The 13,986-nt window shown below is 44.5% G+C and overlaps 1 protein-coding gene across 1 annotated transcript in view; it reads left to right on the plus strand.

Annotated features, from left to right (window-relative positions):
• The window catches only part of COL4A1 (collagen type IV alpha 1 chain), a 155,547-nt gene that overhangs the window by 61,816 nt on the left and 79,745 nt on the right, over window positions 1–13,986 (plus strand). The window contains exon 2 of the mRNA XM_033177282.1: window positions 93–152. Coding sequence (XP_033033173.1) covers window positions 93–152 — 60 coding nt within the window. The remainder of the gene's footprint in view (window positions 1–92; window positions 153–13,986) is intronic.

The raw sequence follows: 13,986 nt of genomic DNA on the forward strand, positions 1-13,986 counted from the left end.
AACACGTCAAGATGCCAGAACCATCTGCATTTTTATATCAGCCTCGCTTTGAAAGTGTTCTTCTATTTAAAGATGTTTTCTCTTCCTTCCAGGGTGGCTGTGCTGGCTCTGGCTGTGGCAAATGTGACTGCCATGGAGTGAAGGGTCAAAAGGTGAGTTGCCGAAATTTAAATCACAACGTTTCTTTCTGAATTGGACAGTAAGTACTACACTAACAGTAACCGAATCAGCAGCAATTCAGGTGAGAGCCTGATTACTGTCTTGATAATGTCCCCAGAGCAATACAAATGAAGCCAAACCAGGCTTCACATTCCTTCTGAGTAGTAATATTATTATAATAGCTATTCTCCAAAGAATGTAACAGTATGTGGCAATTAACGTAGAAAAAGATACGTGGTTTATTTTCCTTTTTGACTCTAAGAGTAACAAGTATATTGGCAGAAAATCTGTTGAATCTATTGTACTTTTTGGAATTGATCTGCAAGAACTAATTTTAGCATTTTTCCGGAAAAAGAACGATGTCCTATTTTACTTGAGGGCCTTCTCTTCAAGTTAGTATTTTGAAACCATCTTTTAATCCATCACACGCTTGTCTAGATTTATTTATAAAAATATTGCTTGGGAAACTTAGTGTTTCCCAAACGTAAAATGAAAATATATTTCCAAGCAGACTCTTCCCCTCCCTCTCATTTAAGAATCAGGGCTCCAGATACAGATAAGTTTCTCTGGAAGGCAAGTTGAATCTGTGCATTTCAGTTGGTTGGAAAGAGGGCGCCTGCCTGTTTTTTATCTAGGGAACAGTGCAGCGTCCCGGTACCATCTGTGGGTCACCGTGGAAACCAGGTGTGGCCGTGAGGAAACACCAGCACCTTAAGCCACTTGGCTTCTGGTGCAGGTGCGCGCAGCAGGTTGGGACCCTGTAGAATGGCGTGTGTTCTGTGGGATACTGTTTCCAGAAAACTGAAGGTGTCATTCTGGCCAGCGTGTGAATTCTTACTTCCCTCCCCGGGATGCCAGAGGTTTTATGGGACCACAGACTGATGCTTTTGAAATTCAGCAAATTCTAGTTTACAGACAATTCTGTGGTTTCTTTTTGGCTGTTTGCTGAAATGCCAACATTATTATTTTTAAAAATATGCCTGATAGTTGGTGGCACTAGTGTCACCTGGATGGTTTTGGAATGAATGGAGTATGTAAGGAAAGTATCACATCTTTTCTTATCAACTCTAATTTATCTTCATGCTCTGTTTGTTCTCTTACTTTGGAATTGTTTCTAGCGGTTTCCAGTATGCATGTTCAAGAGTTATTTTAAAGTAGAGGCAAGTGTTTCTCATGCCACAGACATTTTGTTAAAAACCTAACTTGAAATATACATGTGAGCTCACCAAACTCATAAAAATGTCCTTAAAATTATACAATGGAGAACTCTGGGCTACCGACAAAGACGAAGTTAAGGCCTGTATCATGATTACTGTGTTTTCCATGTGACTTTGAAAGCATCAGGGCTGCAGCCAAGTTGGCCCTGCTCCCTCCTAGGGACAGGAGGGTTGATGTCCACCTTCATTTCCATTTGGCCTTGGTGGCCCTTCCTTGGCTCTGGAGCTTTACAGACTTTCTTATTCTATCCACATCTATAAACTTGCATATATTTTTTAGGCCAGGTGTGGTGGCTCATGCCTGTAATCCTAGCAGTTTGGCAGGCTGAGGCAGGAGGATCACTGGAAGTCAGGAGTTTGAGAACACCCTGGCCAACATGGCGAAACTCAGTCTCTACTAAAAATACAAAAATCAGCCCGGCGTGGTGGCGCACGCCTTTAGTTCCAGCTACTCAGGAGGTTGAGACAGGAGAATAGCTTGAATTCAGGAGGCGGAGGTGGCAGTGAACCAAGAACGCGCCATTGCACTCTAGCCTAGGCAACAGAGCAAGGCTCTAACTCAGAACTAAAAACCGAAAAGCTTGTAATTTTTTTAGCCTAATTTATTTCAGTTTTTCCCAAAAATCCACTCATCAAGACATGACAAGGGAGAATCATAGGGTGTAGCCTTCCCTACCTGTCAACTGACATCTCCACAACCTGGTAACACCCCTCAGAGCCAAGCCGCTTCCACTCCGAGTGGGCTCCATGTGTGTGGGGGAGGCAGGGAAGGCGGTGTCCAGCATCTGGCCTGAAGGAAAGGGGCCTCCAACATTTTATCTCAACATTGCCCAAGGAGGAGCCCTTGCTGGGGGCGGCCCCCTCCGCCCAGGCGAGGTCTGTGCCTGTCCTGGCTTGGAGCCTGCGTGGGGCCTGCCCCCTGCTTAGGACAGGAAGGCGGAGAAGTTGTGGGGCCATATGGAAGTTGTGTCCTGAGGGAGGTTCCATGCCAGCTTCCTACGGGGCCAGCTTTAGCCTTGACACTGGGAGTCAGCAGAGTCCAGGCTGAGACTGGGATGAAGGAGCAGGATCCTGCTCTTCTCCTTGTGTGGCCTTAGCCAGGTTTCCCACCAAGGGACCCAGGCCAGGGAGCCCAGCACCTCCAGGACTTTTTTCAGCCTGATCTGCTCTCTACACGCCTACTTCTCCATTGCCAACTTTGGGGTTCTTACTGTTTAAAAATATATATTTTTTAATTCCATAAAGAACATTTAAAATAAAACGCTAGCAAGCTCTACCTTAGACCATTCTGAATTTGTGACTTAAAAGGCAATGACGATTGAATGGGTTCAGAAGGCCTCTTGAAATCTAGGCCTAGGACAATAGCTGAATGGTTTAGTATTGTATCATTTTAACAAAAATAGAGAAGGTCTATTTTTTTCTCATCTTGAGCATAAACATTTCAGGTCCTATGGTTCACACAGCATTGAGAAGGGGAAAGAGCCCTTCCTCCCACTGACAGAGGAAATTTTAAACTTCCCCTTATTGTCTTGGAAGTCCTGTTAAAATAATCAATTTAATGATGTGAAATGCCTCAAGCTTCACTGAGATAGGGTTTCAGAGCTGGTTCCCCTTCTCTCATCCCAAAGTCAGCCAAGAAAGAAATGTACTCTAGGCTGGCAGGTCAGGAGAAGAAATGGATCTTCCTGAGTGGCCGCCACCTTCCACCCACTTTCAGAGAGTTTCAGCCCTAGAAATGCTGACCAAGTATAAAAACAAAATGACTAAAGGGGTTGGAATAATGGAATGCAAATCTACTGGTTTAAAGCACTGGTCTGCTGATGAGCTGCAACTGAACGCCTTCTATCCTCATAGAAATTATTTTGATATTTCCAAATGTCTACACATTAAATTGATTTTGATTGGTTGTTCTTAAAACAGGACAGTAGGAGGCACAGCTCAGATGCAGCTGAAATTACCAAACTGGGTCAGAATGTCACAGCCTTAGAAATTTGGAAATTATTATTTCTGAGACATATTTTCCCAGGTCTCTTTGAAGAACACTTTGACACTATTATTTGCAAACCATCAGTATCCTCAACAGAAACTGGACTATCTCCAGTACAAATATCTTTTGACTAAGTTCTGCTGTCTATGGAGATATGACAGAATGGACAAAATGTCTTATATTCTGTAGATACTATAAATACGTTTTAGTGCAACAGATCATTGCTGGTGTTATAATCTCATAGTTTTCATGTAATCAGTAAATACTAGGTAGCTTGATCTGAGTTCAGCAGTTAAATTCAGCAGACGTCTACTGGATTTCAGAGCGTCTTTGCTGAGTTGTTTATTTTCTCACTTGCCTGGAAGGCCACTCATCTCTTCAGATGTTTTCTGTTAGGTAATTAATTTGGCCTTGCACACAGTGGCTCTGTGCTTCTCCAGAGACTGCAGCAGTGTGGGAATGCTATCTCCTTGTACTGATTAGGGTTTTTGAATGCTTGCCTTCACGGAAGTAGCCAAAAGTTAAGCTCTTCTTTTGCTTGATATTTGATTTTCTCAACTATTTAAGATAGTAGGAAAGGTAACACATTCCCAGAAGTTACTGCTATATGCTAAGGAAATTAACCATTTATGTGTTGCTAAAATAGAGTTTGCACAAGACGTCTTTCAAATAATCTAACCTGGGAATCCACGTTTCCGTAATACTGTCACCATAATCTGTGACCCTACAGTGTCCAAAAAAGGGAATTTAAAGTTAAACTAGAGATGGAAGACTGGTGCACATAAATAAATAACAAGGCGAGAGTCAATCATCAAATTCCAGGAGAAGCGGTTGAGAAAACAAATACAACAGTCTTTCTGAGGAGGAAGTGATCCCTGGGACCTGGAGCATAAAATCAAGGGACAACTTCCCCGATTCAGCAGGACCCCAGCCTCTCACGTCCTCATTAATTCACCAGGCTTGCTTGGATATAGACTAGGTTCATCTGTCACACATGTGTGTGAAGACACATGTTAATTGAACTGCATGAATCAGAGAACACAGCTCTTGGGACCAGTTGATACAGGCTGTCATAACAAAGGTTTGAGGGTTTCTACTATAGTGACTCTCAAAAGGGACATTCCCAAGTCACAGTCTTGTGAGCAGAGTCTTAATTAAGCAGAATTCTAGTGAATAGTGACAACTGTGTGGGTATCTCATATCTTCTTGTAATACTTTAACCCTGCTGATACCCAGATCCTTGGCAAAGATGGAGAGAATCAGCACATTATCCTGTTATTACTAATTAGATTGTCTATAAATCACAGCTCCTGTTCACATTGGCTCTGCACTGCAATAATATTGTCATCAGATAGAACAACCAAAGATTGCTTTCCAAGCAGAGAACTTTGAAAATGGCATTGCTGTCTGTTTGTCTAAAATGTGTACCTTATCTGATTTGAAAGGGCTGGAGAAGTCTGTGGCCAATCTGGAAGTGATTTCATTTCTGGCCCAGGAAATCTGGGAAGAATCTAATGTTGTGTATGGCTGAGTTTGTACAGGATACGCTTTCGCTTGTTATGGCAAACAGTTTGTAGCTTTACCAGCCATTTAGCGTCTAGATATTTGACACAATTGGTGTATGTCCATGCCATACCTCTGTATAAACCTGTCTCTCTGCATCTCAACATTCAGCTGTAGCTGCTGCTTTTACACAACAGATCTAGGCCAGGATAGAAAAATCCTGGCTTGTGAGTGTCAGAGCAAGAAAGAGAAAGAGACTGTATCTTGGGCCAGGCCTGGGGCTGAGTGTGTTTTGTGCACATTATTATAATATCTATGATACAGTGGAAGAAACCAGCCAGCCCAGGCCTTTTCCACTTGGTGGTATTGACAGTTTGAGTGGGATAATTTTGGTTGTGGGTCTGTCCTGTCCATTGTAGGACATTGAGCAGCATCCCAGCCTTTACACATTAGATGCCAGGAGCACCCCCACCCCGGCAATCGTGACATAAGTATATCTCCAGCTGTTGCTAAATGTCTCCTGGCGGTGGTAGGGGTGCAGACTCACCCTGGATTAAGAACCGATGAACTGACCCATCTTCTGTAGCTAATAAAACACGAATAACAGGATACAGGCACTAACCAGAGCATGACTCAGTTTCTACTTCTTCAGATAAGCAGATCCTAATCTGAGGGAGTTGGGCCAGCTGAAGACACGGCTCAGAATATCCCGAGGTCTTGAGCAAGTTCCTTTCCTCTTACTCTGTGGTGGACCCACCGCGCCCCTGGCCACTTGCCAAGGACAGCAGGCCTTCTGAAGCCTTTCTCTAATGGGTCGGGACGGGGAGGACTGCTGGAGGACTGCAAAGAAATGAGCCTACTCCTCTGGGGCCCTGGGCAGACCTCCCAGTTCCTGTTCTAAAGGAGTCAACCTGGGCCTCCAGCCTGGTTCAACAAATAACCCACAGCAAGCCCCTCATGTGTGACAAGGGGCAAGTCAGACAGTCAGCAGCCACTCCTGCCCCACTGTCCCCTCCTGAGACAGGTTAGGGGTGCCCAGCCCAGCAAAACGTGCATTCCACCCCATTCGGGAGTGCTTTTCCCTGTGCATTAGGAATAGCATCCTCTCTAAGTGAAGGCATTTTGAAGTAAGCCTGTTTCAGGCCTGTGAGAGGGCTGCAGAAACACCCCCAGCGTGAGCCCTGGGTCACCCCACGGCCCCTGCCTTTCAGAAATCCTGGTGTAGATTCCACTCCACAGGAAGCTCCTTGCTCTGCGTGAAGGCCGGTGGTCTTCACTGCATTTCCGCGATTCCCCAGGACACGGGCATGGCCTTGCTTCTCACGCGTCCTCTCTTTGACTCACAGTCGTCGGCTTGTGCCTCTGCCTCCTCCACATCTGGAAAAGGCGCCTTCCTTTCCCTTGTCACAGACTCCTTGCAGCTGGAGAGGGGTTGCCTCTGTCGATCCTTACATACATGATTAATTAATCAATGCATGTTTTTCAGTTGTTACTTTGCTGGGCACTTTGAGAGATGCAAAATAAGCATTCTGGGTATATTTCTCTCAAGGACATACAAAATAAGAAGAAAAATACTATCTGTAAGGAATGCCATAAATCTAACACCTAAATACAAGAAGAGAAGAGGCCAGATCTTCCAGTGTGTTGAGTTAGATAGGCCATTTTACATTGATTGTTTTTTATTAGCTCCCAATGCCAGAGACATTGCCGCGTCTACATGAGAAGGAGTTTAGGCTTGAGCTTGCGTGCTGTTTTTTAACACATCATCCACAACATTCTAGTCATTTTTGTGCTATGTTGTAACAATTGTCAAAGTGCCTTAGAATCTAACATTGTCTTTAAGGTAAGGGACTCACTTTTCCCTAAGATCATAATTTAGGGTATTTTCTTAGTTGTCATTAAATCTTAGATGAAATTCCTTTTTGAGACAGGGACTGTACTTTATATTTTTGGAGAATTCAATAATCTTCAATTTATAAATATATTTATTTCCATGGTCTTTCCTCTAATTTACACATGGGTAACAATAGACATAGTTTTAGCCATGTTTTCATTATGAAATTAAAACATACAAGGACAGAGTGCTTTAAATATTCCACTGTATAGATGGACTGGCTCTTCTCCTTTCATTCCTTGTTATTCCTAGTATCTGTGTAGAATAGATTTGCATCTCCAGTAATTATTAAAGAACAATCATTATCTTCTTGTATGATTATCTTTCTTGCATGTCTTCTTTCTTGTATGTGTTATTTTTAACAGAATATTAAAAAAATTTTCCTGTAAATTATATGATCCATTGTTTTAAATGTTAAAGGTGTTATGCTTCTTCTTAGATACTAAATTATTTACTCAAGCACATGAAAGCGCATGTTTTTGTGTAGACTCTTTGAAACTTTGGATAAATTAATTTATTTGAACTAATAAAGGTGAGTTATTAATAATAACAGTAATTTATTAAGTACTTAATATGTGAGAGGCACTGTGCCAGATTTGACATGAGAATTTCAAATCTAGTCTATTTAAAAAGAAATTCAATTTTCTTACTTATAAGGTGTGAAATATACACCATAAAATCAAAACACACTCAAAATTACTCCTCAGTATATGATACTAAGGGGGTTTAAAAAATAAATATGAGATTTGTTTAGGTCGTAAATTAAGCATATTTGAAATTACTAATATTTTTGAGACCAGTTGAACGCCTTTGTTTATACATGTTTTGAATATTCCTGAGAGACAATGGTGTCTAGTTTAGCCTTTCCCAAAATATGATCATCAGACCATCTTTAGGATGTCAACAGATGTTTCCTCCGGGATGGAAACGGGAAGAAGTTCCAAGGACACAGGCGTTTGGGGAAAACTGAGTTCAGGTTAAATGGACATTTGTTGTTTTGCCTGGGATGTCTCAGAGCCTGTAATAAGATAGTGTATCATCTGGACCTTCCGTGGGGGCCCTGACCTGGAAATTCCCCAGAGTTGCTAAAAGAACTGAATGAAGGATACTGTACATAAAAACACTTAAGAAATTTAAAATATCATATGTGGGGACATGTGCATGTCATGTGAATAGGAGCTGCATCTTGAAGTTGCAATAAATGTGAGGAAAGTGTGCTTGTTAGCTCAGTTCTAGACAGATCCATGGACAGAAAGACATAGACATGGATCCCCATCCAGCTAAGTATTCGCAATCTGCAGGTGAAGCCTGGAAACCCAGAGAGATGGACCTGTTCCATCCATGACAGAAGCACTCCCAGGACCTAAATTAAAGGGATGTTAGAATGTTTTGAGAATCTTGGCAGGACCATTAGGTAGTGTTTGTAGCTTTTGGATGCTTTTGGTGGAGGGAAAATGAGATGGGCTCACTTGGGAGGTCTGCCTGCAGTTTTCATCCAAATTTCTAATCAACGTTGTGGTTTTATCATCCATTTCCAGAATCATTACCCCTTAAAATGTGAGGAAAACGACTCTCCTTTTCTCCAATTCCCTGACTTTTCCAAATACCGCTGTGAGTTTTTGTTGCCAACAGCTTTTCCCGATGTGCGTGTACTTACAGACGTCCAAACCCCTCCCTCCCCTCGGCCAGCCTTGCTTGGTCTAGCTCTTATTCAAAGGGGAACATGCGTGAGATGTCACTTTGTTTTTGCCATCTAATGGATTCCAACCCCCAAAGTATCTGACTTTGACACTCAGGCTCATCTGCAGGGCCCGAGGTTGTCTTTGCTCCCCTCCCGTTGGCTGGCTAAATGGGTTAATAGAATACATTCTCTTTCCTTTTCCGTGTTTTGTCTGGCGTTTGCAATGCCAAGATTTTTTTCCAGATGTCCCCTATTTCCTATTTCCACATACCGCACATGAATCATCATCTGGCAGCGGAATCGTGAGAATCCATGTGATCGGCTTGGGTTCCCACATTCACCTACTTTTGTCTTTTTTGATAGTTCTTTGAAAACAATTAATTTTTTAAAAAAGTATGCCTGAATCCAAGGGTAAAATATCAACAACATACCCTAGAAAAGCCCCTGGAAGCAGAGTCATGCTAAATGGTTTATTTTATTCTGCACATGAGGCCCACCCGTCGCTGGCTCCTCCATGCCTTGGACGTCATTGACACACACACATCGCCTTCCCGAACAGGGAGAGTGAGCTGCACGTTCCCATTTCCAGCTCTGCTTCCTAGTTCTACCCATTGCAAAAGTTGCCCTTTTGCCATGCGCTGTGGGACCTGTTAGACTCAGGAGAGACCATCATACCAATCGATGGCTCTTGATTTACAGCTGTATCTGGAGCTCACTGAATCTAGCGCAGCTTTAAAGATAGGGAGCTGATTCTGTTTTCAAGTTCAGAAGGAGCAGCAGGAAACTCAGTGTCTTGAATGGCAGATCCCATGCCGTGGCTTTTGAAGCCCAGAGCACTCTCCGGGAGTACAGGCTGTCATTGGTGTGACCCAGCACTGGCAGCCTCTGTCCTGACTATTTATGGGAAAAACTATTTTTTGTAAATATGATCTTGACAAAACATTGGCTGGCAGGAAAATAGCTTTCTTTTCAGGGGAGCAAAATGAGAGTGTATATTTTAATTCAAGATCAAAGACTTAACATAAAACAAACCCTGACAAATGAAAACTGGGCAATGGGATTTTCCTTCTGTTTGTTGGTAGAATACTTTGAGCATTCAAATACGTTTCTAGACAGCAAGTTGTGATGCTAGATAATTATGTAGTGTGGGTGTGGAGAACTGCACGCTCAAAAATGGTATTAACAGAACCCTCATCCTTGTGAAGTGGGTTAACACAATGTGCAATTAAACAAAGGAAGAATTAGTCAGAGTTAATGAGCAAACCAGATGGCTCTGGGGACGTGGTACCCCTTTGTCAGATTTTTCTTCCTTTGGCAAATCCATTAAACATGGTAAAAGTATACTTGATATAGTTTAGCCTTGGTTAATCACATAGTTTTATGAGTTTAATGCTAACTGGCCCCAAATTCAGTGATTCTGGATTTCTTCACATGAGAATTTGACACGAGAAACGAACAGTGATTCCTGGCTAATTTCTAAAAAGCTGTAATGAAATCAGAAGGGTTAAAGACCCTTGGTAGGGTTTCTCCTGTATTAGATATTTCAACAAATAGGTGAAGGTAATGGATGATAGATGTGAATTTCTTACACACGTCTTGTTAGAGCCCAAGGACTTAACCAGAGAATTTTCTGTGGGTATCCCACTGTAGCACGTTAAGGCCTTAGGTTAGTTTGCCCTCCTAGGTGAGAAATCCACAACCCCAAGACTTGAGTTCCCAAGTCTGTGGCATATGGCGATATGCTTGATTTTGAAGTGGTTTCCCCTAGAAGATTGGTGAAGGAATGACATCTGTCTATAGTACAGCCAGTAAATTCCTTGCACTGGAGAACCAGTGTCCACTCATCCCAGTGCCTCCTTGTCCTGTGGGTTCCTGCTGTACCAGTGGGCCTGGGTGGTGACCAGTGGCAGTCCTGGAGCCTGCCCTACATGTTCATGATAGAAGATGCTAGCCAGTAACAGCACAACTGAACCCCTAAGTGAACACTCTGCTAAGATCTCCGGGGAGGGAGAAGGCACGGCTGCGAGAATGGATGTCCCACAGGAAGAAATTGATCTGCAGCGGGCAGGGAAGGGCAAACCGAACGGTCATTCACAGGCCCCAAAAGCTCAGGCAGCCACTCAGGTGCGGAGGCCCATGAGCTACGCCTCCAAACTCCATTGCCCTGTTTGTCATCAGGCTTTTCCTGATTTGGAAATGTTGGTGCTTTGAGAAATGTCCATGGACAACTGTGCCTCCTCACTTCCCCCTTCTCACTTCCACGCACAAGACTCCAGAACGTTAAAGGACCCATCTCCATGAGTGTGAAACTGTTTGTCACTGTTTGTCTCTTTGTGTCCCCATGTGGGGCTCCCCAATCTCATCGATATGTCCTGGGCAAGGGCAAGAGGCACCTCGGTGGACCTTGTTCCCAGATTGACTGTTCCCTCATCACGCGGGTTGGAAATGCCGTGTGTTTTTCTGAGTCAGGGCTTTGGGATGCAGCACCCTGTCTCGAGGTTCTTGGAGTTTTATGGACGCAATGTCATTTATCATCCCGACGGGTCTGATGTGGGTGGCAGTTGTTAGATTCTGCCTACTGATTGGGAGGAGAGGCTGGGTGCCCTGCCCTGAATCTGAATGTAGAGGCCGTGGGTGAAGGAGTGCTCCCTGCCTGGACCACACATCAGGAGCCCTGGGAGCAGAGATTCTGGGCTGCTGGAGGCCTCCTCGCTTCCGCCTCTGCACGTGGAACCTGCATTTCTTTGCAGGAGACCGTGGCTCCACAGGTGTCCTGCCTGCCAGGGCAGAGGAACATACCATAGGGGACTTCCAGCAAACATGAGGAACAGCACACCGGTGTGACTGGGGCAGAAAGCAGAGTGGTGTTCTCTTCTTTGGGGGCCTTTGATAGGGACTGGGCAGGGTGTGGTGGGGGCCAGAGGTGCAGTGGCTTCTGCAGGAGGCTGGGGAGGCTCTCTGTGGTTGTAGAGGAGCTGGACCATCCTGCCCCACCTCACTTGCCCCCTTTACCCTTCTTTCCTTTATAAAATTTCTGCCCTTTCTGTTCCTCCCACCACAATTTCTTGGAAACTGGGAAGTTTCCCATCCACTTTTCCTTTCTCTCTGTTTAGGGCTCATGTACACCTGTGTGATTTTCCAGGGTATCACGACAAGCCCTGATGACTGGCGCCTGCCACTTGTGTGCTTTGTCCTCTCTACCGCACGTGTGCATGCACACATCACATACATGCACACACCACACACACGCGCACACCACATACACGCACACACCACATACATGCACACATCACATACATGCACACACCACACACATGCACACATCACACACGTGCACACATCACACGCATGCACACACCACACACATGCACACATCACATACATGCACACACCACACACATACATATACACACATCACACACACATATGCACCACACTTACCACGCACACATACCACACACACCACATATACATAAAACACAGACCTTGCACGCACACACCACACACACACACTCACACACACACTTTCTTCGGGAACCCCCCCTAGCCCTCTACCACGTGGCCTGAATGGAGTCCTGCTTGTCCACCTGCTTCGGGCTTGGCTCTGCTCCTTTTTCCTGAGTTGGGGGTTTTGGAGGGTGCTGCTCTTGGGCACTCAGTGTGGATTTGATGCTGTGGGAGGGGACAGGAGAGCTGGTGGGCCAAGCTAGGAGGGCAGTGACTGTGGAGTGAGAGCCACAGCCAGCTGGCAGAAGTTACCCACAAGAGGGTGAAGGTCAGAAGTGGGGCCCAAGGAAACTACTGACATTTTACAGGGCATAGGCATAGGGTTTTTTCTTTTCCTCTTAGTCTCCCCAGGATGCTGTAACAGAATACCACAGACTGGGTGGCTTTAGCAGCAGAAATGCGTTCCTCCCAGTGCTAGAGGCTGGAAGTCCAAGATCAAGGCTCCAGCAGATTCGAGCTCAGCTGTGAACCCCTTCCTCATAGGCAGCGCAAGGGTGGGGACTCTCTCTGGGGTCTTTTTTCTAATAATACTAATTCTGTTCATGAGCCGCATCACCTCCCAAGACCCCACCTCCATGCCATCACCTTAGGGGTTAGAATTTCCACACGGGAATTTGGGGGGGTGGGTCATAGACATTCAGAACACAGCATTTTTATTATCCTGGGATGCAGGACATACCACACATGTACAGTGATGTGTGATGACAAAATGCATCCCAGCTGTGTTTAAGTAACTATGTAATTGGCTGGAAATTTCTCAATCTGAAAAAATTTGAGTCATTCAGATTTAAAGTTGAAAACCTCCTAACAGGAAAGAGTTGGGACTCTGACCTCTAAAACCCTTCTAAATGTTAATGTCCTCTGAGTTGAGATCTTTCCTGTGAAGCTGGAGGTACTTCAATGCTCTCCTGTTACTGGCCTTTCTACAGCAAAAACTATTTTACCGAAAAGAACTTTGGTATGCAGTACATGTCAGAACTGTCCACTGATTTGAAGTGAAGGAAGGTCAGGCCCATAATGGGTGATGACTTCACAAGCAGACATTTACTCAGTGTCAGCTATGTTTTCGGTGATGTATTCTGAGGAAAGGGGAGCGGTGACTCTGCAGTATTGAGCCAATGTGCCTTCATCCTCCCTGTCTCTTCACATCTGCTGATGGGAAAACCAAAGTCTGTTGAATCCCCAATGCCATCTGTTTTCCTCCCCTTTTTCTTTTCTGAAAAATCATGATCCCCTAGTTGAAGCAATCATAGCTGGGAAATTTTGTTACATTTTTCTCACTGTCTGTGGTTTTTTTCCGTTCGCTAATCAATTTGGTTCTCCATATTTTATTCCTAAAATCATTTTATCTGGGCATGTGAAGTGGGCACTAGTACTTGAAGTCACTCTATTTAAATCTTGCCTGACTTTCTTAACCAACTGTTCTGATTACTGTCCCTCCTGTGGAGACAATTGACCAGATGCCATTTCTTTGATCTTCCTATTGGATAAGAACATGAACCAAAAGGGAAGGGGAAATAGATGATAATTTAGGGACATGGGAGTTGGTATAAACATCCGTTTCCTTTCCTGTCTCACTCACTTGCCTTTAGGAAGTTACATTCTTAATCCAAAAATGTGTGTCTTCCCTGTGTTTAAAAGAAGAGTCCCCCAACCTGGAGGCTGCTCTTTCGCATTCTGGGTCACGTGTTCCTTTCCAAGGCGTCCCTGTTCTCGCTGCCATGTGGAGGGGGCGCAGGAGCCGCCTGCGGGGTGCGACGGAAGTGGGTAGTGACAGGCCCGGAAGTGGGTAGTGACGGACCCGGAAGTGGGTAGTCATTAAAAACTTACCTTGCACGGAAGCTACTCAGTGTGTGCCCTTCAAAATTGGATTTTTAAAGGAATCTGCTTCACCCAGTGACAGAGAAGAACACAGTGTTCTTTTCTATCCTGTCCAGTATTTTGTTCCTGATGTAGACACCCCCCCTCCCGTCCCCGCCCCACCACTCCTCAGGGGCATCCTGAGCTTGATCGCTGGGTAAGTGTCAGCTCTGGAAGC

This window comes from Trachypithecus francoisi, unplaced genomic scaffold (assembly GCF_009764315.1).
Source record: "Trachypithecus francoisi isolate TF-2019V2 unplaced genomic scaffold, Tfra_2.0 Lachesis_group18, whole genome shotgun sequence".
NCBI lineage: Eukaryota > Metazoa > Chordata > Mammalia > Primates > Cercopithecidae > Trachypithecus > Trachypithecus francoisi.